The sequence below is a fragment of the Brienomyrus brachyistius genome, unplaced genomic scaffold (genome assembly GCF_023856365.1).
Source record: "Brienomyrus brachyistius isolate T26 unplaced genomic scaffold, BBRACH_0.4 scaffold63, whole genome shotgun sequence".
Lineage (NCBI taxonomy): Eukaryota > Metazoa > Chordata > Actinopteri > Osteoglossiformes > Mormyridae > Brienomyrus > Brienomyrus brachyistius.
Window position 1 is genome coordinate 1,263,491 of NW_026042338.1, and position 23,327 is coordinate 1,286,817.

The following is a 23,327-nucleotide window of genomic DNA, read 5'->3' on the forward strand; positions in this document are numbered from 1 at the left end:
GGAGCCCATACCTTGATGAGTCACACCTGCTTGGGAGGCACAATATTACACAATATTAGCCAAAAGGTTTTAACCCTTTGAAGCCTGTCCATTTTGAGTGTTTTTTATCCCTTTGATTTCAGGCATATTACATGGCATGTATATGAGTTACCCACATATGCTGTATATCTTTGTTTTCTGGACATTCTGGGCTGCTCAGATCTCTCAGTTTATTAAGGCACAAGTAAACTTACTGGTTTGCACAGGGAAGCTTGGCCATATTTGTAGATGACTTTTTCGCATTTTTTGAATCCCGTTTGGAGCATGACATAAGGAGAGGTAGGAGGACATACATCATGTACCATGGTACCACCCTAAGAGCTGCATTACATATTCCAAAGCACAGAATTCGGCCGTCCAGAGATGGCTTGCTTGGACCTGGAGTCTATGTCAGTCAGAACTTTCAGAAGACCAAAGCCTACGCAATATATCTACCCTCCAATGAGCGGAAAGCTGTACTCAAGCTGAGGGTAAAGTAAAGAAGGTAAAGAAGATTCACTACCAGGGACACCCCCTCCAAAATACATCCCTACCTAAAATATAATGTCCCCCCTCTCTTTTATTATTAGTAAGAGAAGATTATAAAGAACTACACAAAGATTATCCCTCATCCTCAAATACTGACCTTACAGGATGTTCTCTGTTTGTAACCAACATGGAACAGTTGTGGTTGTTCAAGAAGTTCTTCCCTGTGGGTGGTGTGTTTATTGATGTCAGGCTGTTTTGCTTGCCAGGTTGACATCCCATTCTAAATCATTAGGCATCAATATTGAGCCCCCCTTTGGAGATATAACTGCTGCCACTCATCAAGGAAGGCTTTTCAAAAGATTTTGGAGGGTGTCTGTGCAAATAAGCCCCTTAATCTGCAAGAGAATTTATGAGGTCCGGCACTGATGTTGGATATGAAGGCCTGACTCGTAATCCCCATTCTGGTTCATCCCAAAGGAGTGTGATGGGGTTGACGTCAGAGCTCCGTCTGGGCCAGTCTATTTGTTACACACCAAACTCACTCGATCATGTTTTTATGTCATGCTGGAACAGAAAAGGTCATTCCCCAATGTGGGACTGTCAAAAACATATGGTGAAGCATTAAGAGTTCCCTTCACTGGAACTAAGGGGCCTATGCCAACCCCTGATAAACAACCCCATACCATTATCTCTCCTCCACCAAACGGTACAGCTGGCACAATTCAGTCAGGCAGGTAACATTCTCCTGCCATCTGCCTAATCCAGATGCATCCATAAAATTGCCATACAGAGAAGCATGAATTGTCACTCCACAGAATGTTTCCACTGCTCCAGAGTCCATTGGCAGAGTGCTGTACCCCACTCCCTCCAAAGCTGGGTACTGTGCCTGGTGATCGCAGATTTTGGTATGGGTGACATGAGCAGCCACCCTGGGCAGCATCTTGATTGGGACAGCACAGGGTGCCCACCTAACCCTCTCTATGTGAAACAGGCATGGCATGAAGTGGCAGTGAGTGTGTCCTTATTTTCTAGCCTTACCAGATCATCCACACAGTACCAAAGGCAGTATAATGATGTCAGAAGGCGAGGAAAACAGAAGCTCGCTGCTGAATGAGAGCAGCAGCTGGCAATGTGGACTTAATCATGCTTGGTGTTTTTAATTTTGGGTCTGCAGCTTGTAAAATGTAAATAAAAGTGCAATCTTTGTTCAAACAAAGCACAACCTACAGTTTTTAAGGTGTTTTAAATTCTACCAATAAAAGACAATAGGGCTGTTATTTTTCTACATCTCACAATTTAGATTCCTTACGAAGCTACAGATGATTCAGCTCTTCTGCCAGCTGACCCTCCTTGCCCGTGCTGCTACCAGTGTCCACTCCATTGTTGCCATCAGTGCATGCAGTTCAGCATCATGCCTCCTAAAGTCCTCTAATGTGTCCTCATCAATGTCCAACAGGAATCCGTCACACATGGCAATGTTATGCAACATACAACATGTCACAAATAATGCCACGACCTTCTGCTGGCTGTATTGTAATGGTCCACCTCACTTAACTAAATATGTGAAAAGCATATTCAGCAATCCAAATGTCCTTTCAATTACAGTATGTGCTTAACTGTGGTAATGATTGATTTTTTTATTATATGGTTTGTTACTTAATATATGAATATTTTTCTTTAGATGCTTCATTAAACAGTATGAAAGAAACAGTTGTATTCTATAATAAATTGCATATATATGAAATAAAAGAACAAAATACCATTAGTGCACTTCCAGCACGTATCTGTGCTTCTCTGTGTCAATTACAAGCATCATGCACCCGCACATTTATAAAACGCGCCGCCTAAATACCGTGTAACAATATGCCACTGACTTTGGACGTGATTTCTGTTGCCTCAAGTCTCCCCCATGGTTGCATGAGTGTGGAGTCTGCATGTTCTCCCCATGTCATCGTAGGGTTTCCTCCAAGTACTCCGGACTCCCCCCACAGTCCAAAAACACGATGAGGTTAATTGGAGTTACCATATTGTGGTGTGTTGGTGTGCTTGCGTGTGTGTGAATCAGTTAATTGATAGTTTAGGTTACAGAAAGTTAGGTCGAGCTGTTATATGATTGTGTCTTACTGAATGAATGTAGGTCTATATCATAAGAACATTACATAGCAGTAAAATATTATGGGTATGAAGCATGTAATTTAAGATTATTTATAATCATATATAAGGATAAAAATGAAAGGAATGCTTGATATTAACCATTACAAGCTAACATGAAATATACGTATTTTGATATCCAAATTCAGCTTTGTAGTGTTTCCGTGGGGGGTGGCACGGTGGGTAACACTGTCAGCTCATACTGTGGGGACCCAGGTTCAAGTCTCCCCCAGGATTCCCTGTGTGTGGAGTGTGCATGCCCTCCCTGTGTCGTCATGGGCTTTCCTCTGGGTATTCCAGTCTCCCCCAGGATTCCCTGTGTGTGGAGTGTGCATGCCCTCCCTGTGTCGTCATGGGCTTTCCTCTGGGTATTCCAGTCTCCCCGCACAATCATGCAGTGGTGAACTGGAGTCACCAAACTGTGCATTGTTGTAAATGGTGTATGAATGTGCCCCCTTATCCTTGTACAGGAGAAGCAGGAACAGACAATGGATAGAAAGTAGGTGGTGCCTCATTTTATTAAGCCATTGGATCCTTTTTCAGTGCACATTCAGTTTGGTTAGTTCTGTTTAATACATACAAGAAGATAAATGTTACTCAAGACCATGTGGATTCCAGCTGTGATTCCATTGCTGGAAGATCTGAGAGCAACGTGACAATGGGGAAGTGGCCTGCATCTTTGAAGGCAGCAAACGGGAGTGGGAGCTTGTCAGTGGTGAAACAGAAACCCTGATATCTGTCCAGCATCGAGTTACACTGTCAGGTTACGAATGGGAGACCTTGGATTATATTGTTATGCTGAAACAGAGCAACGTGACAATGGTGAAGTGGCCTGCATCTTTGAAGGCAGCAAACGGGAGTGGGAGCTTGTCAGTGGTGAAACAGAAACCCTGATATCTGTCCAGCATCGAGTGACACTGTCAGGCTACGAATGGGAGACCTTGGATTATATTGTTATGCTGAAACAGAGCAACGAGTCCGACAGTCACTCGAGTTTTACTGAAACCGAAACTGAATACAAAAAATAAGCAAAACAAAGACAATGATAAGTTGCAGCACTAAAGACTAAAGCTATTTTCAAGTAAACAAATTTAGATACTAGTGCCATAATGAATATCCTTTATGAGGTGTAGGTGCAGTAGATAATATACCATCTAATGTACCCACATCATTCCCATATATGGCATTGGTGGAGAGGTTGCGTCAGGTTTACATCTGGAGTTTCACTGCGGTACAGGAAAAGAAGTTGTTCATATTGTGTTTTTTATTATTGTCTTATTGTGTTTTTTTATTATTGTCTTCCTACATTCATACATATATTCCATGTTCATCCATCCATCCATATAATCGAATAAAGCTGGATGCTGTAATACTTGTATGGATTTTTCCTATGATTAATCAAAGATCAACAGTGTCTTACTAAAGAAACCAACCTCCATAGAAGATTATTGTATTTGATCAAAATAAACATTTATGTACTGAGTTTTAAAGAACAATGCATTCCCTAAACTGTTAAAAAGAAGGAAGTGACCGAGAATAAATATGAGTAATACAATTATATTAACAATTCCAAAATGACATTGAAGATTATAAAGAACTATACTGAGTTTATAGATAAAACTTCAATCCTGCTGGGATCCCAAACACAATCTTCCTCCAAACCACTGGGAACCATTCCGCAGTTGGGGGGCACCCAGGCTGTGTCATACCCATGCTGATGCCAGGATTTTTGGAGGGGGTGTCCCTGCCAGTCGATCTTCTTTACTTTTCCTACGCGAACCCTCAGCTTGAGTACAGCTCACCTCTCGTTGTAGGGTAGATTTTTTGGGTAGACTCTGGCCTTCTGAAAGCTCCGACTGACATAGACTCCAGGTCCAAGCATGCCGCCACTGGACCGCTGAAATCCGTGATTTTGAATATTATATGCAGCTGTCAGGGTGGTACCATGGTACATGATGTACCTCCTCCTACCTCTCCTTATGTCACGCTCCAAATGGGATTCAAATGGTGCACCAAAGTCGTCACAAAAGTTTGCCATACTTTCTTCTGCCAACTAGTCCCTTTGCTTCTGGAGTAATACACTGATGTTTTCTGTACCAGACCTACAAAATAGTTACAATTAACAGTGCTGGTACATGACATGATAATAAACATAATTATATGATCTTGCTATACATTTATTTAAATGATTTTTTTGTCATACTGATGCTCACCTTATGGTGTATTATAATCAAATAAAGAGAATTATATTTTGGGGTTTCACACTTACCTCTTCGACTGAAAATCCACTTAAATCAGTTCATTCAGAGCGATGAATTAAGTGTTCCCTGTACTTTAATTTTCATTGAAAGATAAATGTAGATGCACTGGTTTTGTCACGCCCATATTGTGTTACAGTAAAGAATTTCTTCCCCCTCAACACAAACCAATACACTAAAAATAAAATATAAAACCAGTTTGCCTTCATAACAATATATTTTTGTGTTCATTATTCTGAAGCAAGCTAGAAACTCGGATTTGATTTTGTGCGCTCTTGCTAAAAGTAAGGCATACATACATAATGTAAATCATTAAAATCTGCAGAGTAAGTTTTGCATGGAGTTTCGCTTTTCATGTTACAGAGAACATGAGTCACAGAAAAACTGTAAAAGAAAAAGATAAAAATATAACCACATGAGAGGGGTGCTGTTATGAACCACAGGTGAAGACGGGCAGGTAGGCAGGCGGGAGGGAGGAGTGAGGAGCGGTGGTCGGACTGTCCGAGACCTCCTCGGGGACTAGGGCAGGAAAGACTGGAGCTGGGTCAGGGACAGGAGTGGGGCCAGGAACAAGAGCCCCTTGAGGGTCACTTGAGGCGGAGGGAGCACCTTGGGTGTGGGCGCGGGAGCTGAGGCAGAGGGAGTGCCTGCTCGGGAGCTGCAGGCAGAGGGAGTGCCTGCTCGGGAGCTGAGGCAGAGGGAGTGCCTGCTCGGGAGCTGAGGCAGAGGGAGTGCCTGCTCGGGAGCTGAGGCAGAGGGAGTGCCTGCTCGGGAGCTGCAGGCAGAGGGAGTGCCTGCGCGGGAGCTGAGGCAGAGGGAGTGCCTGCTCGGGAGCTGCAGGCAGAGGGAGTGCCTGCGCGGGAGCTGCAGGCAGAGGGAGTGCCTGCTCGGGAGCTGAGGCAGAGGGAGTGCCTGCTCGGGAGCTGAGGCAGAGGGAGTGCCTGCTCGGGAGCTGAGGCAGAGGGAGTGCCTGCTCGGGAGCTGCAGGCAGAGGGAGTGCCTGCTCGGGAGCTGAGGCAGAGGGAGTGCCTGCTCGGGAGCTGAGGCAGAGGGAGTGCCTGCGCGGGAGCTGAGGCAGAAGGAGCGCCTCCTTGGGCTGCGCTGGCGACAGCGGAGGCGGCTGCTCGGACTGCGCTGGAGCCGCAGGCAAAGGAGGCGGCTGCTCGGACTGCGCTGGAGCCATGGGCAAAGGAGCTGGAGCTGCGCTGGAGCCGCAGCAGCGGACGGAGGCAGAGGGAACGCCTCGAGCGTAGCTCCTTTACGAGTCCGAGGAACATGTGGAATATTGTCCAACACAGCCCTGGCCCCTTTAAGGGCCAGGCGCGTTCCCCAGAAGGGGAAAGCTGCCTGCGCAGGGAGCTTAGCGGCGGTGGTGGCAACGTCCAGGGTGATCGGGGATCTTCCCCGGTTATCGGTAGCGAGCGAAGTCGGGGAGAGGGAAGCAGCTCCCAGGACGCGCGTCGGGACTGGCGCCGGCTTTCTCTTCTTCCTCCTCTTGCTCGCGGTCGCTGCGGGAGGCTGCTCCAGGTCTGACGGCGGGGAAACCGCCTCTGGGGCGTGCGGCGTGGCCAGCACGAACCTCCGCTCTGTTATGCACTGGGTCAGCCGCCGGAGATTTTCGGGATGTCCCTTCAGGATGTCCCGGCTCTGGCTTGCCAGGTTCCACGCCTGGGGATCTTCCCGGACGTCGGGCTGGGTGATCCAGTACAGCACCTCTTCGACGAGACCGAGGTAACATTCCTCGGTCACGGGGGATGCTTTCATTGTCAGGTCAGTCATTCTGTTATGAACCGCAGGTGAAGACGGGCAGGTAGGCAGGCTGGAGGTAGGGAAGGACGACGCAGGCAGGCAAAAGACGGGGAAAACCGGGGATTTATTGGGGAAACAACAAGGGAACATGGTAACAGGAACACAACGTCAATGACCGACCAGAAACCAGGGTAAGACACAGACTGAAATAGACAAGACTGGGCGAAAATAATAGGACACAGCTGGGCAAGATCGGGAAAGCACACGTGGATAATCAGGGGGCGTGGCACACACGAGGATCAGACGAGCCGGGCATGACAGGTGCAGTGATTAGCACTGTTGCCTCACACCTCTGGGACCAGGTTTTGAGTCTCTAATAGGATTCCATGTGGGTGGAGTTTGTATCTCCTCCCTGTGTTGTTCTGGGGTTTCCTCTAGGTACTCCAGTTTCCTCCCCCAGTCCAAAAACATGGTGAGGCTAACCAAATTGCCCATAGGTGGGAGTGTGCCCTGCATTGGTTGGCCCCCACCCTGGGTTGTTCCCTGCGTTGCACCTGCAGCCTCCACAATAGGCTCTGGCCCCCCCTGCAACCCTGACTAGGACAAGGAGTTTCAGGAAATGTATGGATAGACAGATAACCATAAGAGAGAACAGAGTCAAGGCTGGTTTACTATGGACACAAAAGGGCACAAAAACCATCACATCTGTCTTCAGTATTTTGCAGGATCATCCTTCTCACGGTTGTTTGGTACAAACCCTCAACCCTGACGGTGTGAGGTGACAGAATGCACCCCCCCCCCCCAAGAGTTATGGTACAAACAGATTCTTGAAAATCATTCAAATTAATCAAACAATTCAATCTGAATTCATTTAGTAGGTACTTTTATCTAAATTGAGTTGCATGTTTGATAAAACAGGGTCAGACATTCCCTGGAATGATTAGGAGGGTAAGTGTATGGCCCAGGAGCCCAACAGGGATAGATTTGAACCGGTGACTTTCCACAGAGACACATCATTCTAACCCATTTATCCACACTTCACAGCTCCGATTCAAACTAGAGATAGAGTAATAAAAATGAAAACTTTACTGATCCCTGTGGAGAAGAATTTCTATTGTACTGTACTGTACCAAAGATGCGGGACATGAAGCTGGCAAGGAAATGAGGGTGACAATCCACTGAACGTTCCCAGACAAATGGGATTTATTAACATAACTGAATACAACCAGGAATAACTACAAAATAAAGAGACCACGAGGGGTGAGAACAAACAGAAAAAATAAAGGACAAAGTAAAACCATTAGGGAAACCAGACAATACAGGGAGCAGGACTAGGAAACAAGGCAAACTATGACATACAGTAAAAAAAATTCAATGACTTACTGAGGAACTGAACACAAGCACTTAAATATGGAGAAACACCAGGGCAAACAGGGAAGAGGTGCAAAGTATAATCAAAGTAACAAATCAAAAAGGACTCGGGACAACAAGGAACAGGTGGGGCAGATTACAGTGAAACAAGCATGAAACTAACAAAGCTTAACATAAACCAAAACCAGGAACTAGGAGGCATAACACCGAGTGCTGAGTGCACTAGACAAAAGCCAAACTGAAACAGGGCACATGCACGGCAAACCAAACAGGGAAGGACAATAACGACAACAAACACTTTTACAACAAAAGCTAATATTTAAACAAAACAGGTGAGGCTGCTTCCAGTGAAATGCTTGTTAGAGAAATGTGTACTTTTTTATTGTCATTTTGCTAGATGCCATTTCTTAGAAATAACACCCTGCAGCAGCATGATCTTAATTTAGCAATAACACGTCTTAAGAACTGTCGCTTGAATATTTCCACCCCATACATGGTGATAAACAATGTTGAATGTTATTTGCATATCCTGTTTGGGTACGTCAATAAAAGACACTGCAAGGGGAGTTCCTCCTTTGAAGTTGGCTGAGTTCGACTGAGAGGCTGACACCTCAAGGTCGAGACCGGACTTCCGTTGCAGCAAGTAAAAAGTCATCACAGCTATCTGTGTTGTTCTGTGTTCAGAGACTGGTTGGTTTCCAGCGTATCTTCAGAAGAAGATAACCCTAACAATGGTGGAGAAGAGGATGGCCAGCAGGTGGATGACCTGCAACACCTGCTAGCCAAGTAGGGAGGAGACACAAAGGGCAGCGCAGGACGGGCCTTGATGCTGACATACACTATTACACCTATATGGCTGCTTTTGAGAATTTGTAAATTTAGCTTGTGCCTCCAGACTAACTAGTCAATTATTTTCCTATGCTTTTCTGTATTTCTCATTGTTTTTGACTGTATATAGGCCTGTCACTATTTTATGAATGTTAGGAATTCAGTTTATCAGGCCCTGATGCAACCCATGTACTATGCTCTGTAGGGTATAGGGCTTAGAAGTCAAAAGCGCTACGATATGAAATAGAAATGATAAAGATGCATTAATCTTCTATTTGAACATACATGTCTCATTTTAAAGAAGAAAAAAAATAAGCTATTTCCTCTTACCCGCTGTCTTGCATTGTGCTAGGGATGATGGATGCTTCTTAATTCTTTGGCCACTTTACTCTCAGGGGCCTTAATCCTCTTTGTGGACAGATAGCCCATCGTTATTTATCGACCAAAGGACGATGCAGTCTGGGACAACAGTAATAATGTTTAATTATACATATAAAGGACAGTGTGTGTGTATTTGTGAATTAGTGCAGTTAATGTGTAATTTAGAAATCACTGCAAATGTGGAAAAAAATACAACTTCCTTTGTGTTTTGTTTAGTAATTATGTAATGAAGGCATGCATTAAGAAATGCTGTAATGTACTCTGTTGACAAACCAACATGTTTTTAGGTTTACACTGTTCAAGGAAATGCATGTACAAACTGCAATTTCCTAAGTGTTAATTTAATGCCTTACTTTGTTCATAAGTAAGCAGATTAATATTCATTTTAAAATTAGCACCGCATTGAATTTTAACAGCATCACTAGTAGTATCAGACGGATAGTATAATTTACCGCAGCCACTAGCTGTACCTTTAGCCACTTCCACCTTCAATTGGCCATCAGGGCACAAGTCCCTTCCAAGACTCTGATCAGCACACCGCCCCTGTACATTCCTCTCTGAAAACCCACGTCTCGTCCCAAAATGAGTGTATAACACCAATGCAATTTCAGCACATGATCTTTCATTTCTGATTTTTTCAAGAATAAAAAATTGAATTTGTGCAAAAACAGGTTGTTCGGCTCCCCATTAGACTGCTAACTTCTGCGCCATTGGTCTGTGAAGCGAAACTGGAGTACCTGGTGGAAACCTCACAACAAAGTTGGGAGATCATGCAAACTCCACACACATGGGACACTGGTGGAAACTCAAACCCGGATCCTAGCGGTAGGAGATGATAAGTGATAACCATTGCACCACTATGCCGCCCCTTTACTATCGTACTACTGTAAGATTTTCACAATCTTATCATCAAAACAAAAAACAGGTTGTTTCCCGATTCTGGTTTTTCCCACTTTAAAATAAAAATCCATTGGCCGTCATATACACAGACCAACGGTTATGGCCAAAAGTTTTGGCAGTGACACAAATGATGTGTTTTGCAAACTGTTGCGTCCAGTTGCACGAGCAGGAAGCGGGGAAACAGATTCAGGAGACGAGGATTACAAAAGCGGGGTTTGTTGACAAAGCTGGGAGCAGCACAGGACAAACGTTAATGACTGATCTGGGGAAACAGACTAGCACACAGCCTAAATACACAAAGCTGAGGGAGGGAAAAGCAGAACAACTGAAAAGGATCAGGTTCACACGAGGTTGCTGAGGGGCGTGGCACACAGGAGGTTGCTGAGGGGCGTGGCACACAGGAGGGTGCTGAGGGGGCGTGGCACACAGGAGGTTGCTGAGGGGCGTGGCACACAGGAGGTTGCTGAGGGGCGTGGCACACAGGAGGGTGCTGAGGGGCGTGGCACACAGGAGGGTGCTGAGGGGCGTGGCACACAGGAGGGTGCTGAGGGGCGTGGCACACAGGAGCACTGTACCAGCAGGTCATGACACGAACTTTGCTGCTTCCGCACTTTTAGTTTTTTTTGTAGCACTGCTGTGCTCTTTGCTGCACAGCACTATCAGTCTCAAATGTCTCTCTTTGTACTCTTCTTCTACTCTTCTGCATACCTGTCATTAATGCATTCTTGCTACCTACTTGTTAATGAATAGAACACAAGATTTTCCCTTCACATAATAAGAGTATGAATTATAAGAATGCGGTGGACAACAGGACAGCAGTTCTATAGAACCGATCATTAAAAATACTGCATAACTTTAGCATACACTCGAAAGATCAACAGTAGTATGCACCATATCCTTTGTTACTAGAAATGTACATGGAATAGTAAATAGAGCATTTAATACTCAACAGTATCACCAGTAAAATAAGAATTGAAATGCAAGAGTAAAAGCTCAACCATCTGAAATATCAGTAACCAATCAACAATGAACATTTCACAGGCTAATACTCTTTAAGTATGTGTAATGGGTATAAACACCTGTAGTCCTTTATTAAAATCTGTTATTAATCTTTGGGCTCAGTGGATTTTGTTGTCATGTATAGCCAATGAGTAGCCTTGGTGGGCGGGTCTTAGTTTGGGAGACGTTACGTTGACATCAGAGCGGCGCCTAAAGAAGATGGTTGGATAATGGCAGACGGGTGAAATGGTTGTAGGGAGCCGCCCACTGGCCCAATGGGGCAGCCGAAGGCTGTGAATGCATGTTGGTCCTTCCAAGCGCTCCTGGGAATTACTTACCCTTTTTAATATATAAAGTATTCTTTTAGGCACATATCTGACTCCATTTTATTAAAGACCTTATTTCAGTATATTGTAGTCATGACATTTATGTTGTTCGGATTACTTCGGGATTCTCCTTTAGATTACCAACTCTAATTTACCCCTGACAAAGGAGTCCGCCAGATTATCCTCGGCCGACAGGGCGATCCGCAGGCCTGCTACACAGGGTTTGTCTTGGAGGTACGGAAATCACCACCATTTAAGACAATGTCAGCCTCTGATTATTCGGGTCCCTCGACCTATATAACTTCCCAAAGGCTCAGTGTCTGCCAATCACTGAGCTTGTGGGTGCCTCGGAGATTAAGCCGACGTTTACCCAAACCACACGTACATCCACCTCAGGGGCACCTCATCTGCAGAACTGCTCAGAGTGGATCCTGAGGGCACCCTAGTGAGGCAATTTTCCATGCAGTACAGGGTCCCTGCTCTACACAGCTTATAGCACATTGATGGAAATCACAATCTCGAAGGGCCAAGCTCTGTGTCAACTTCTTCCGGTCCTCTGTCAACTCTATGGACCCTTTCAACTGTCAATCATAAAGTTACAACTCAGCAAAGAGAGAAAAACTACTGAACTGTGCAATTCTTGGTAAATAGCAAGTCTGTAGCAGAGACTGCCTCCCTGACTCCTGTATCGCAGCAGCCTTCCGTGTCAGTGGAGACCTTTTCAGGCTTCCACCACTCACAATGTGGACAACAGCTGGGCTTAGACCAGTCAGACAAGGACCACAGTGTAAAACTTAATGGCTCGCTTACCTTCCAATCTGAAACAAATGAAGACTTTAAATAAGTGATTCTAAAGGCTGAACTCTGCTTTAAACCATGGGGTGTCTAATGAAACTGCATTTAAGAAAACAAGTACATATTTATAAAACTGTGTGTGCACATGGCTCCACATAACTTGTTTATACTTCACCAAAAACTTGAAAATATACGCTTTAAAAAAAGCTCAGTCCCACCCAATACACTCCCGCACAATTCAGTACAAATAGTTATAATCAATATTAAGGCATTTGTGCTTTTCTAAATGTTTATATACATATAAACAAGTTTGCACATTATTGCACTCCAATGACATTAAATGGAAGATCAAAAATTTGCTCTAAAAACCTGTTTATGCAATAGTATAAATTTTATTCCCCCCTTCACTTTGTTGGGACAAAGCACAGCAGGTGTCTGTGTGTAGGAGATATAAAAACAACTGAAGATTAATTCATAAATAAAAACATCTTAAAAACATTACATTTACAGTTGCTGTAAAATGGGTCTTTTTTTCAGTGTAATAGTTCCCGATCCTTATCACGACCACCACAATTTTTGCAAAGTCCTGAACTATCTGTCATCTTGGTACAATTTTTATGTAAATGCTTCTTCTTCATGGCTCCATGTGTGCGGAGTTTGCACGTTCCCCCCATGTCGCTGTGGGGTTTCCTCTGAGTACTCCGGTTTCCCCCCATGTCGTCGTGGGGTTTCCTCTGAGTACTCCGGTTTCCCCCCATGTCGTCGTGGGGTTTCCTCTGAGTACTCCGGTTTCCCCCCATGTCGTCGTGGGGTTTCCTCTGAGTACTCCGGTTTCCCCCCATGTCGTCGTGGGGTTTCCTCTGAGTACTCCGGTTTCCCCCCATGTCGTCGTGGGGTTTCCTCTGAGTACTCCGGTTTCCCCCCATGTCGTCGTGGGGTTTCCTCTGAGTACTCCGGTTTCCCCCCATGTCGCTGTGGGGTTTCCTCTGAGTACTCCGGTTTCCCCCCATGTCGTCGTGGGGTTTCCTCTGAGTACTCCGGTTTCCCCCCATGTCGTCGTGGGGTTTCCTCTGAGTACTCCGGTTTCCCCCCATAGTCCAAAAACATGCTGAGGCTTGGAGTTACCGAACTGCCCACAGGTGTGCGTGTGTGTGTGAATAGTGCATGAGGGTGCCCTGTGATGGGCCAGCGTCCCATACTGGGTTGTTCCCTGACTAGCACCCATAGCCTCTGGAATAGGCTCCAGACCCCCTGCAATCCTGAATAGGACAATGAATGGATTCTCTTTTGATACCATAGTCATTGTCCGATAGTCATTACAAATCACGATATCAGCATCGGTCGGGTATGTTAGACTTGGCTGATATTACCGGCTGATGTTAAAACATTATCGAAAAAGCATCCATTTTCTGTATTTGCTTGTCCCATTCAGGGCTCTGTTAATTCATCATTTCATCTGGGCTGCACATTGTTCTTACAATTTCCACAGAATAAAAAAAATGATGTACAGTGAGGGAAATAATTATTTGACCCCCTGCTGAATTCTTAAGTTGACCCATTAATAAAGAAATGAGAAGTCTGTAATTTCACTGGTATGTTTATTTAAACAGCAAAAGGTAGATTATTAACAAAAGAAACAAGAAAAAATAATTAGGTAACACTTACAAACCAATTTGCCATTTATCTAGGGAAATAAGTATTTGATCCCTTGTAACACAGGCTTTAGTACCTGGCAGAGTAACTATTGTCGGCAAGCACAGCTGTCAGAGTCTCTTGTAGTTGGTCACCAGGTTTGCACACAGCTCAGCAGGAATTCTCATCCACCGCTCTTTGCAGATCTCTGAAATCTTTAAGGATGTTAGGTTGCCGCTCTCTGGTTTTCTATGGGATTAAGGTCCAGAGACTGGCTACTCCGTGACCTTAATGTGCTTCTTCTTGAACCGCTCCTTTGTTATCTTAGCCGTATGTTTAGGGTTATTGTCTTGCTGGAAGACCCTCCTGCATTTTCAAGGCCCTGGCTGAAGGAAGGATGCACTCATCCAAGATTTTATGGTACATGGCCCTGTCCATCTTTCCTTCGATGTGGAACAGCCATCCTGTATCCATGGCAGAAAAACACCCCCAAAGCATAATGCTTCCACCTCCATGTTTGGCAGTACGGATGGTGTTCCTGGGGTAAGAGTAAGGATTATTTTCCCTCCAAATACGGTGAGTAGAGTTAAAGCCAAAAAGCTTGATTTTGGTCTCATTTGACCACATTTTTCTAAGCCTCACTGGAATTATCCAGGTGCCCACTGGCATACTTCATACGGGCCTGAACATGGGCCCTCATGAACAGCGGTACTTTGCGAGCACTGCAGGATTTCAAACTAACGGCATAATGTGTAATTGATGGTTTTCATGGTGACTGTGGTCCCTACTGCTTTGAGATAATTACCAAGCTCCTCCTGTGTAGCTCTGGGGTTAGCCCTCACCATTCTTAAGATCACTGATACTACTCAAGATGAGATCTTCCTTGGGGTCCCTGACCGAGGGTGATTGACAGTTATATTGTCATTCTTCCATTTGCAAGTAATTGCATCAACAGTTGTAATCTTCTCATCAAGCTGTTTGCTGATGGTCATGTAGGGAGCCGCCCACTGGCCCAATGGCGGAATCCAATGGCGCAGCCGAAGGCTGTGAATGCGTGTTGGTCCTTCCAAGCGCTCCTGGGAATTACTTACCCTTTTTAATATACAAGGTATTCTTTTAGACACACATCTGACTCCATTTTATTAATGACCTTATTTCAGTATATTGTAGTCATGACGTTTATGTTGTTCAGATTACTTCGGGACTCTCCTTTAGATTACCAACTCTAGTTTACCCCTGACGAAGGAGTCCGCCAGATTCGTCTCGGCCGACAGGGCGATCCGTGGGCTCGTCCCACAGGGTTTGTCTTAGAGGTACGGAAACCGCCACCATTTAAGACAATGTCAGCCTCTGATTATTCGGGTCCCTCGACCTATATAATTTCCCAAAGGCTCAGTGTCTGCCAATTACTGAGCATGTGGGTGCCTCGGAGATTAAGCCGATGTTTACCTGAACCACACGTACGTTCACCTCAGAGGCTCAGCCGGGGGCAGCCCATATCATAACATGTGTCAACCTCAGCGGCTGTGACGGCGCACCTTTTGTTGCGGTAGTTTGTACGAGGCTTACTTTGGGCTCGTCTCAGGGACTCCGCCGATGCCGCCCATTGTCTTACCATGTGAGCGTCTCAGGGACTATGCCCGGTGCCTAGGAACATAGTGTGTACGCCCCTCAGAGGGTAGACCGGTACAGCGTGTGTTGACCTCAGAGGTTAAGTCGGCCCATAACTGAGCGTGTGCGAACTCCAGAGGTGTAGTTTTGGTATCCACCTAACTTAACTTGGGCAGTCGAGTTTGGGACCCGGATAAAGGGGATTTAACCCAGAGGCTGCAAGATAGTATTTACCACTTTAGTCCTAATCAGGATCGAAGCCCAATCTGGAAAGTTTATAAAAGGTTAGCAAATCAGACAGTCATGAAGTAATCAAGACAACATTTATTAAACATATTACAATATACAATTATTGACATGTGGCCACATACTTGTAAATACATTTGGACAAATACAATATTAAACAATCACATTCCTCAGCTGAGAGTGCACAAGTATCTGACTATAGATGGACTTTCGCACAGTTCTCTGTGGGAGCTCTGATTACAGAGTGACTCCCCTACTTCTTCTGAGGCCCTTCCTTAAGTATCCCAACCAGGTGATGGCATGTCTCTGAAGATTGACCAATTTCGGTCAATGGTTAATTTTAGGGGCATTGTTGGCCTTGGTTCTCAGGTCCCCAGCCAAACAGATCACTTTAGGAGGTGGTCAAAGTTCTCTTGTTCTACCATGTGAGAGGCTCTCTCAGTTTGGTAGGTTTAGCCAAAGTTTCTATATTTCTCTTAGGGAAAGTTATACTGCCTTAAATCTGAGAGTGTAATACTCGCCGTCTCATGCCTATTCAAACAAGACCAAACACGCGTGTATTTGTCCCTAACATCTATGTGTGGTGAGTTATCCTGTTTATAGTGGAAAAGGTGTCAGTGTATGGAGACTGACAGCTGTTGTTCTGTGGATTGACTGTGGAACTCCGGCCACTCCAGGGGTGAAAGGTCTTGCTTTTCCTGTGTTTCTCCAGTTATTCCTATCCAGTGACAGCCGCTCAAAGCCCCACTAGGCTGGCCGGAATGATTGATGGAGTGGGCAGAGCTGTTAGCACTCAGACTGTGAAACTGGATAACATCATGGAGAAGCTCACAGCTTTGCAAAAATTATTGGATGGCGGAGACCAGCGTGGACATTAGTGGAGCTGGAAATTACAGCTTTTCGCACGGAAACCCAAACAACCCTATTCTATCAGGTTTTGGCTCCCCCCAATCAGCACTGGCCTCGGCCAAGGCCGCTGCTGCACTAACAACCCCCCCAGGAGAACAAGGCAGTGAGACTCTCTTGCATTCCTCTCCCCCAATCCCAAGGACTGCCCGCACCCTCCTCCCATCCCACGCCTTCGCCGCTTCATACCCCCAGCGTGAACAGGCGGGTCTGTGACCAGCGCCCTCGTGGCTGCAGGACCGGATGGCTGTCTGTCTCTGCTGGACTACCTCCACCACCCCTTTCCCCCACCCGTTGGAAGTCGTGTCATTTTTATATTGTAAGGCGTAGTGACCATGTGCTTATGTTGCTGAGGTGTTTTTTTCGGTTCCCACAATGTCCTCCCCACTGGAGTACAGTCTGGGGGCTGTTTTTTTATTCTCCTCCTCTCTCCTCATGTTATTCTGTTTCTTTTCTTCTCTCTTCCCCTGTCTCCCGACTGGTCTACCCCCTACTGTGATGTTTGTGTATATGTATGGTCGGTTGATGGCCTGTTTTTCGCTGGTACTCGTGACTAGTGACATGGTATATTGCAACAGCAATAAAGGGTTTTCATCATCATCATCATACTGGCCTCTGCCTGGAAGTGTTTACATTACAGCATTTAAGGCCTTTGCTCCATAAATTTTGGGCCATGCATCAAAAGAAATCACATCAGTTTTATATGTAATACAGAAATGAACATAATAAAATGTATATAATAAAACATTTCAGTACAATGGTATATTGCGTCTAAGGATAAACATTTTTGTTCATTAGTAGAATTATAAGCTACAGAGACGGACAGATAATTCAGAATTGTGTTTCTCAGAGTTTGCGTTTCTCTGTCTCTCTCTCTTTTTTTTAATAAAGTACACACAAACTATTACTGAAAATGCCCAGATATGTACTTTCCTCAAAGTGGTAACAAGTCAATCCAATTATTATTAATCGAAAGCCAAATGAAGTTCTGAAGGTAAGTCTCGGTAAATGAGTCAGGCGCCATCACGTCATTGCATTCGGCTGCGCAGCATTTAAGGTGGACCGGAAAATATATTTTTTTAAGCCGGTAGCCATGGAGAGGTCCCATATTCTCCGGTTGGTTGGTAATGAAACTGACTACTCGCTCAGGCTCACTATAATTTCTCCGACGGTATAACAGCACATTTCTGATCCTCCTTCTCAAATGACAAACACTAAGGCCACTTAAAGAAAAAATTGGTTCTTGTCCCCGCCTGACCCACCGAAATGCCTCCGACCCGAATTTTTTTTAATTTTTTATTTAGTAAAAATCGCATGGAAAATGCCCAAGAATGATGAAATTTGAATTTCCTGCGCATTCCACATCGACGATTGATCCACATTGTGTAATCCTAGTCTTGGAATGGTTTCATGAACCTAAATTTGTCTCTACCTGAGATGGGCTGGTGCAAAGATTTAAATCTGGGGAAGTGATGTGGTACATGTTCTTAAGTACTTGTTTGTAGAGTTGCATTTCCTTGTTCAACCATTTAGGTTCCTGTATTTTGTAAATTCCTCGTGTTTTAACATGTTTAAATACACTTTCTTTCTAGATATATATTTTAAAATCTTGGTTGTTCATTTAGAATGGGAATGACAAACAGAATATTGGTTTCAAATAGTATCATTTTTATATTCACGAATGAAACATCAGCATAAAGTATCCAAATCTATAGTTGGGAAGGCATTTATGAGATACACATGGATCAAGGAATTTACATTTTTGTATTTTCTTACATTTAATATATTTGAAATGCAACAAACGAAGAACTGAGGAGGCGTACTAAGTAGGTCTGCTCTCTTCGGTATGTATTTTCAAATATGTATTTTCTTACATATTTGAAAGTCCAAACAGTCAATCAAAATTTGTAAAAAAATAAAAAATAATTAAAAAAAAATCCCGCCCGCCTGACCCACCCCCTCCAAAAAAAAGGACGAGAACCAAGGACAAGGTTATGGTCAAGCAAACCTATATTTTGTGCATGATAATTAACTACCTGTACATACTACTGAGCCAATATCTGTATAATAATGCATAATCAATCCATACCATCCATCCATTTTCCAACCCGCTTATCCTACTGGGTCGTGGGGGGGGGGGTCCGGAGCCTATCCTGGAAGCAATGGGCACGAAGCAGGGAACAACCCAGGATGGGGGGGCAGCCCGTCGCAGATAATGCATAATATGTCTCCCATTTCATCTTTGTCTTATTCTACTAGACCTGCCACATGTACACATAACGTTTCAGACAATTCTGTAGCAGAAATGAGGCGGGAAATACACTATTGTCATTCCAACAGCGTCTAGGTCTATGTAAAAGTGTTGATTATTAGATATTGTATTTTTATGTGTTTATTTACCTTTCATGTTCACAGAGACCTCGGCAAGAATCATCTGCTCTGGATCAGCAACAAAATGGAGGAACCTGCTTCGGAAATGAGCCCCTCTGTGGAGCGTAAAACAAAGGGGACTGAGAGGTAGCAGTGTTACAGCCCAATTAGTTAGTAGCCTAATATGACATTTTTCTAGCACCGACAGACAGTGTTATTTCCTCGTGTCCATGATTTGGTGCAATATACCTCGATATTTCCCACAGTTTGAAGTCTAACTTGGTTTTACAAACAAGTGCAAAATGCTTTTACTTTACTGGGCAATATACACTTTTCCTGTAACCTTTGGACAAAGGCACTTTAGATTCCTGTGCAGAGATTTTATCCAGAGATTTTGTCCGGAGGCTATCCCGGAAGCAATGGGCACGAGGCTGGAAACAACCCAGGATTTGGGGCCAGCCCATCGCAGGGCACACTCACACACCATGCACTCACACATGCACACCTATGGGCAATTTAGCGACTCCAATTAGCCTCAGCATGTTTCTGGACTGTGGGGGGAAACCGGAGTACCCGGAGGAAACCCCACGACGACATGGGGAGAACATGCAAACTCCACACACATGTGACCCAGGCGGAGACTCGAACCCGGGTCCCAGAGGTGTGAGGCAACAGTGCTAACCACTGCACCACCATGCTGCCCCTCAGAGATTTTATATCTTATTTTATTTAAAAAATTAATAATTTAATTATTCTAATGTTTAGCAGTGCAGTGATTTGTTTTATACTTAATTCCTATTTTTATACTTATATTGTATTGTTCTTGTCTGCGTGTTTATATGTGATTGTGCAGTCGCAATGTGAGCAATTTCCTCCGGGATTAATAAAGTCTAATGATTATGATTCTGATTGGGACAGTCCACGATCTAAGTAAAATCTGCTGCATTCGTTCATGAGGATAATACTGAACCTCGAGATCATGGGAAAGTGACACGGGTTATGTCGAGATCACAAGAAAAAAAATAAGTTGTGATTTCGAGAAAATGAAAAGAAAAAAAAATGCATGTCCTCTACAGACTTCTGTAAAAAGTTACCCCCCGTAACTATCCTTCCTCGCCCTCAACACACGTACTGCCGCAGCCTAAAAACCTCATCAACACAAAGCCACATACACATTCACATGAAGTTCGGCTTTTTAAAGGACGTTAACTTGCCCTGGAATGAAGTAACACCAGCCTCCCCGGGAGAGGATCCGCCCCGCTGTGACACACCGACCACAAGCCCCGGCTTCAAAGCTCGACCCGCCCCGCTGCCAGTACAATAGACAACACGGAGCCCCATCTTCCCGACACACTTACGCCCCCCGGCAATCGGCAGCCAGTGAAAAAGGGGTCGCTGTGTTAAACAGCCGCACTTCTTATTGCGCACCGGTCCGGCACCCCGTCCCTGAGATACTGAGATCCTGAGATACTCAGTAGACATTCCCCCGCCCCACCAAGTCCAGCTAGTCAGTTACCGGAGGGCAGGTATTCTCCACACCCGCACCACAGGACGAAGCTGATAATTCCTTTTCTGTAAATGAAAGTGAAAGGGATTTCAAGCCAGATTCACCAAGAAACACGAATAAGATTCTGGAATAATACAAAGGCATTTGCATTGCAAGGTAAGAATATAATCAACAGATTCAACTAATAAAATAAGTATGTTTAACCTGCGGCTCTGGTGAAAATTTTGATTGGGTGGCCATCAGGGGCCAGTTATATTTATGGGGGCGGCTGCGCCTCACCGTGTCTGTTCTGTGCTTCCGCTTTGAAAATAAAATACAGATTTTTTTTTTATTATTTTGATGTGGGGTGGTGGCCTCTTAAATCCGCCCCTGTTTAACACACATACTGGGATATAACAGCAGAATTAGACGCTTATTATAATTCGATACACTGTAAGTGATTGCATGGAGTAAATGAGTTCGTCTTAAATACAATGTTACCTAAACATGGAGCGCGGGACACTATGGGAATAAACTAGACAGTATTTTGAAACTTTACGGTAAGGAGCCCTAAAGTCCCATAGGGTGACTTTTCCACACAAGTTACGCCTATTTACCTTCCTGGAATAAGATCATTTGCTATAAATTTGTATGCATCTCTAAGGACTTCAGATACACACAGACACCATATAATTGGCAGAATTCATCTAATCGAGTCTTATTTTCACATTGGAATGTAATGCAATGAAATTCTTGCTTCTCTTGTATGGGGCACCAAGTGTGAAGCGCTCATTTTCATGCACAAAATACATTATATGCCACAAAAGCATTATTTAATGACGTGACCATGCAATGCCTTGCTGTGACTATTCTCAGGTAAATTCCACCAAACCTGTTATACCTGAAATACCTGTTCCTGGAATGTACCTGAGAACTTGTGGCTCATCAGAAGCCAAGTAAGACAGAAACCTATCGGATAGTAGCTCTCTGGGACTGGAGCTGGAGACCTTTAGAGTAGCTGGTTTGTGTGAGGTGTGTGACTCAACAGGTCAGTACCTGTGACCGTAAGATCGCCGTTTTAAATCCCAGGTGGGTCTCTGTATTTAATCAGTCATTTACGTAGTAGCAGGTCAGTGCCTGTGACCGAAAGATTGCCGTTTTAAATCCAAGGCGGGTCTCTGTATTTAATCAGTCATTTACGTAGTAGCAGGTCAGTACCTGTGACCGAAAGATCGCCGTTTTAAATCCCAGGCTGGGCTCTGTATTTAATCAGTCATTTACGTAGTAGCAGGTCAGTGCCTGTGACCGAAAGATCGCCGTTTTAAATCCCAGGTGGGTCTCTGTATTTAATCAGTCATTTACGTAGTAGCAGGTCAGTGCCTGTGACCGAAAGATCGCCGTTTTAAATCCCAGGCTGGGCTCTGTATTTAATCAGTCATTTACGTAGTAGCAGGTCAGTACCTGTGACCGAAAGATCGCCGTTTTAAATCCCAGGTTGGGCTCTGTATTTAATCAGTCATTTACGCAGTAGCAGGTCAGTACCTGTGACCGAAAGATCGCCGTTTTAAATCCCAGGCGGGTCTCTGTATTTAATCAGTCATTTATGTAGTAGCAGGTCAGTACCTGTGACCGAAAGATCGCCGTTTTAAATCCCAGGTTGGGCTCTGTATTTAATCAGTCATTTACGTAGTAGCAGGTCAGTACCTGTGACCGAAAAATCGCCGTTTTAAATCCCAGGTTGGGCTCTGTATTTAATCAGTCATTTACGTAGTAGCAGGTCAGTACCTGTGACTGAAAGATCGCCGTTTTAAATCCCAGGCTGGGCTCTGTATTTAATCAGTCATTTACGTAGTAGCAGGTCAGTACCTGTGACCGAAAGATCGCCGTTTTAAATCCCAGGCTGGGCTCTGTATTTAATCAGTCATTTACGTAGTAGCAGGTCAGATAACTAGATGCTACGGAGCCTGTAGGGGGCACGAACAGTGAGGAAAAGTAAACCATGCTTGATTTAGTATTTCCTGGGCATGATAAATTAAATTGAGTGTATGATGTAGTACATCGTGTGCATGAAAAACAAACCCTGTCTGTGACCGTCTGTGGCACAGGGTTTGTGGCACAGGGTCTGTGGTACAGGGCTCCGTAAGATGCTGTCGGAATGAGTTTGCATGTGTGTGAATACTAGGGTTTTGCAGTAATAAATTTATTTGCTCAAATCTCTGTAATAAAGCATAATATATGTTATATTCAAACCTGAAAATGCTCTTTCATATCTGACAATGTGCCGTGGGCGTTGTTAGGTCCGATCACTCAGGCATATAGTATTTTAAGCTGAACACAGAGTATTTTAGCCTCAATGTCGATATTCCTTCAAAAACAAAAACACTCAAGCCCCAGTAAACTTGACTTAGCCCCTGATTTTTTCAGTAGCTAGAAACTCCCCTGCAAGTAGCCACACAAAGCTGCATTCAGCTCCATGGTGGAAAGATGGGGTTATAGACAATAAAACCTATATTTTGTGCATGATAATTAACTACCTGTACATACTACTGAGCCAATATCTGTATAATTACATTCTTGTATTTTCTTACATTTAATATATTTGAAATGCAACAAACGAATAACTGAGGAGGCGTACTAAGTAGGTCTGCTCTCTTCGGTATGTATTTTCAAATATGTATTTTCTTACATATTTGAAAGTCCAAACAGTCAATCAAAATTTGTAAAAAAATAAAAAATAATAAAAAAAAAATCCCGCCCGCCCGACCCACCCCCTCCAAAAAAAAGGACGAGAACCAAGGACGAGGTTATGGT

The 23,327-nt window shown here is 44.3% G+C and overlaps 2 protein-coding genes across 5 annotated transcripts in view; one reads left to right on the forward strand and one right to left on the reverse strand.

Moving 5' to 3' along the window:
• LOC125725260 (uncharacterized) overlaps nt 1-23,327 on the reverse strand; it is a 202,679-nt gene that overhangs the window by 62,414 nt on the left and 116,938 nt on the right. The window lies entirely within an intron of this gene.
• The window catches only part of LOC125725222 (NACHT, LRR and PYD domains-containing protein 3-like), a 53,845-nt gene continuing 49,595 nt past the window's right edge, over nt 19,078-23,327 (forward strand). The window contains exon 1 of one of the 4 annotated variants that reach the window (XM_049001967.1): nt 19,078-19,177. In XM_049001967.1, the coding sequence (XP_048857924.1) occupies nt 19,116-19,177 (62 nt within the window). In that variant the 5' untranslated portion in view covers nt 19,078-19,115. Of the gene's footprint in view, nt 19,178-20,420; nt 20,694-21,425; nt 21,606-23,327 lie in introns of those variants that run through there. The other 3 variants (XM_049001965.1, XM_049001968.1, XM_049001966.1) reach the window with 3 other exon arrangements.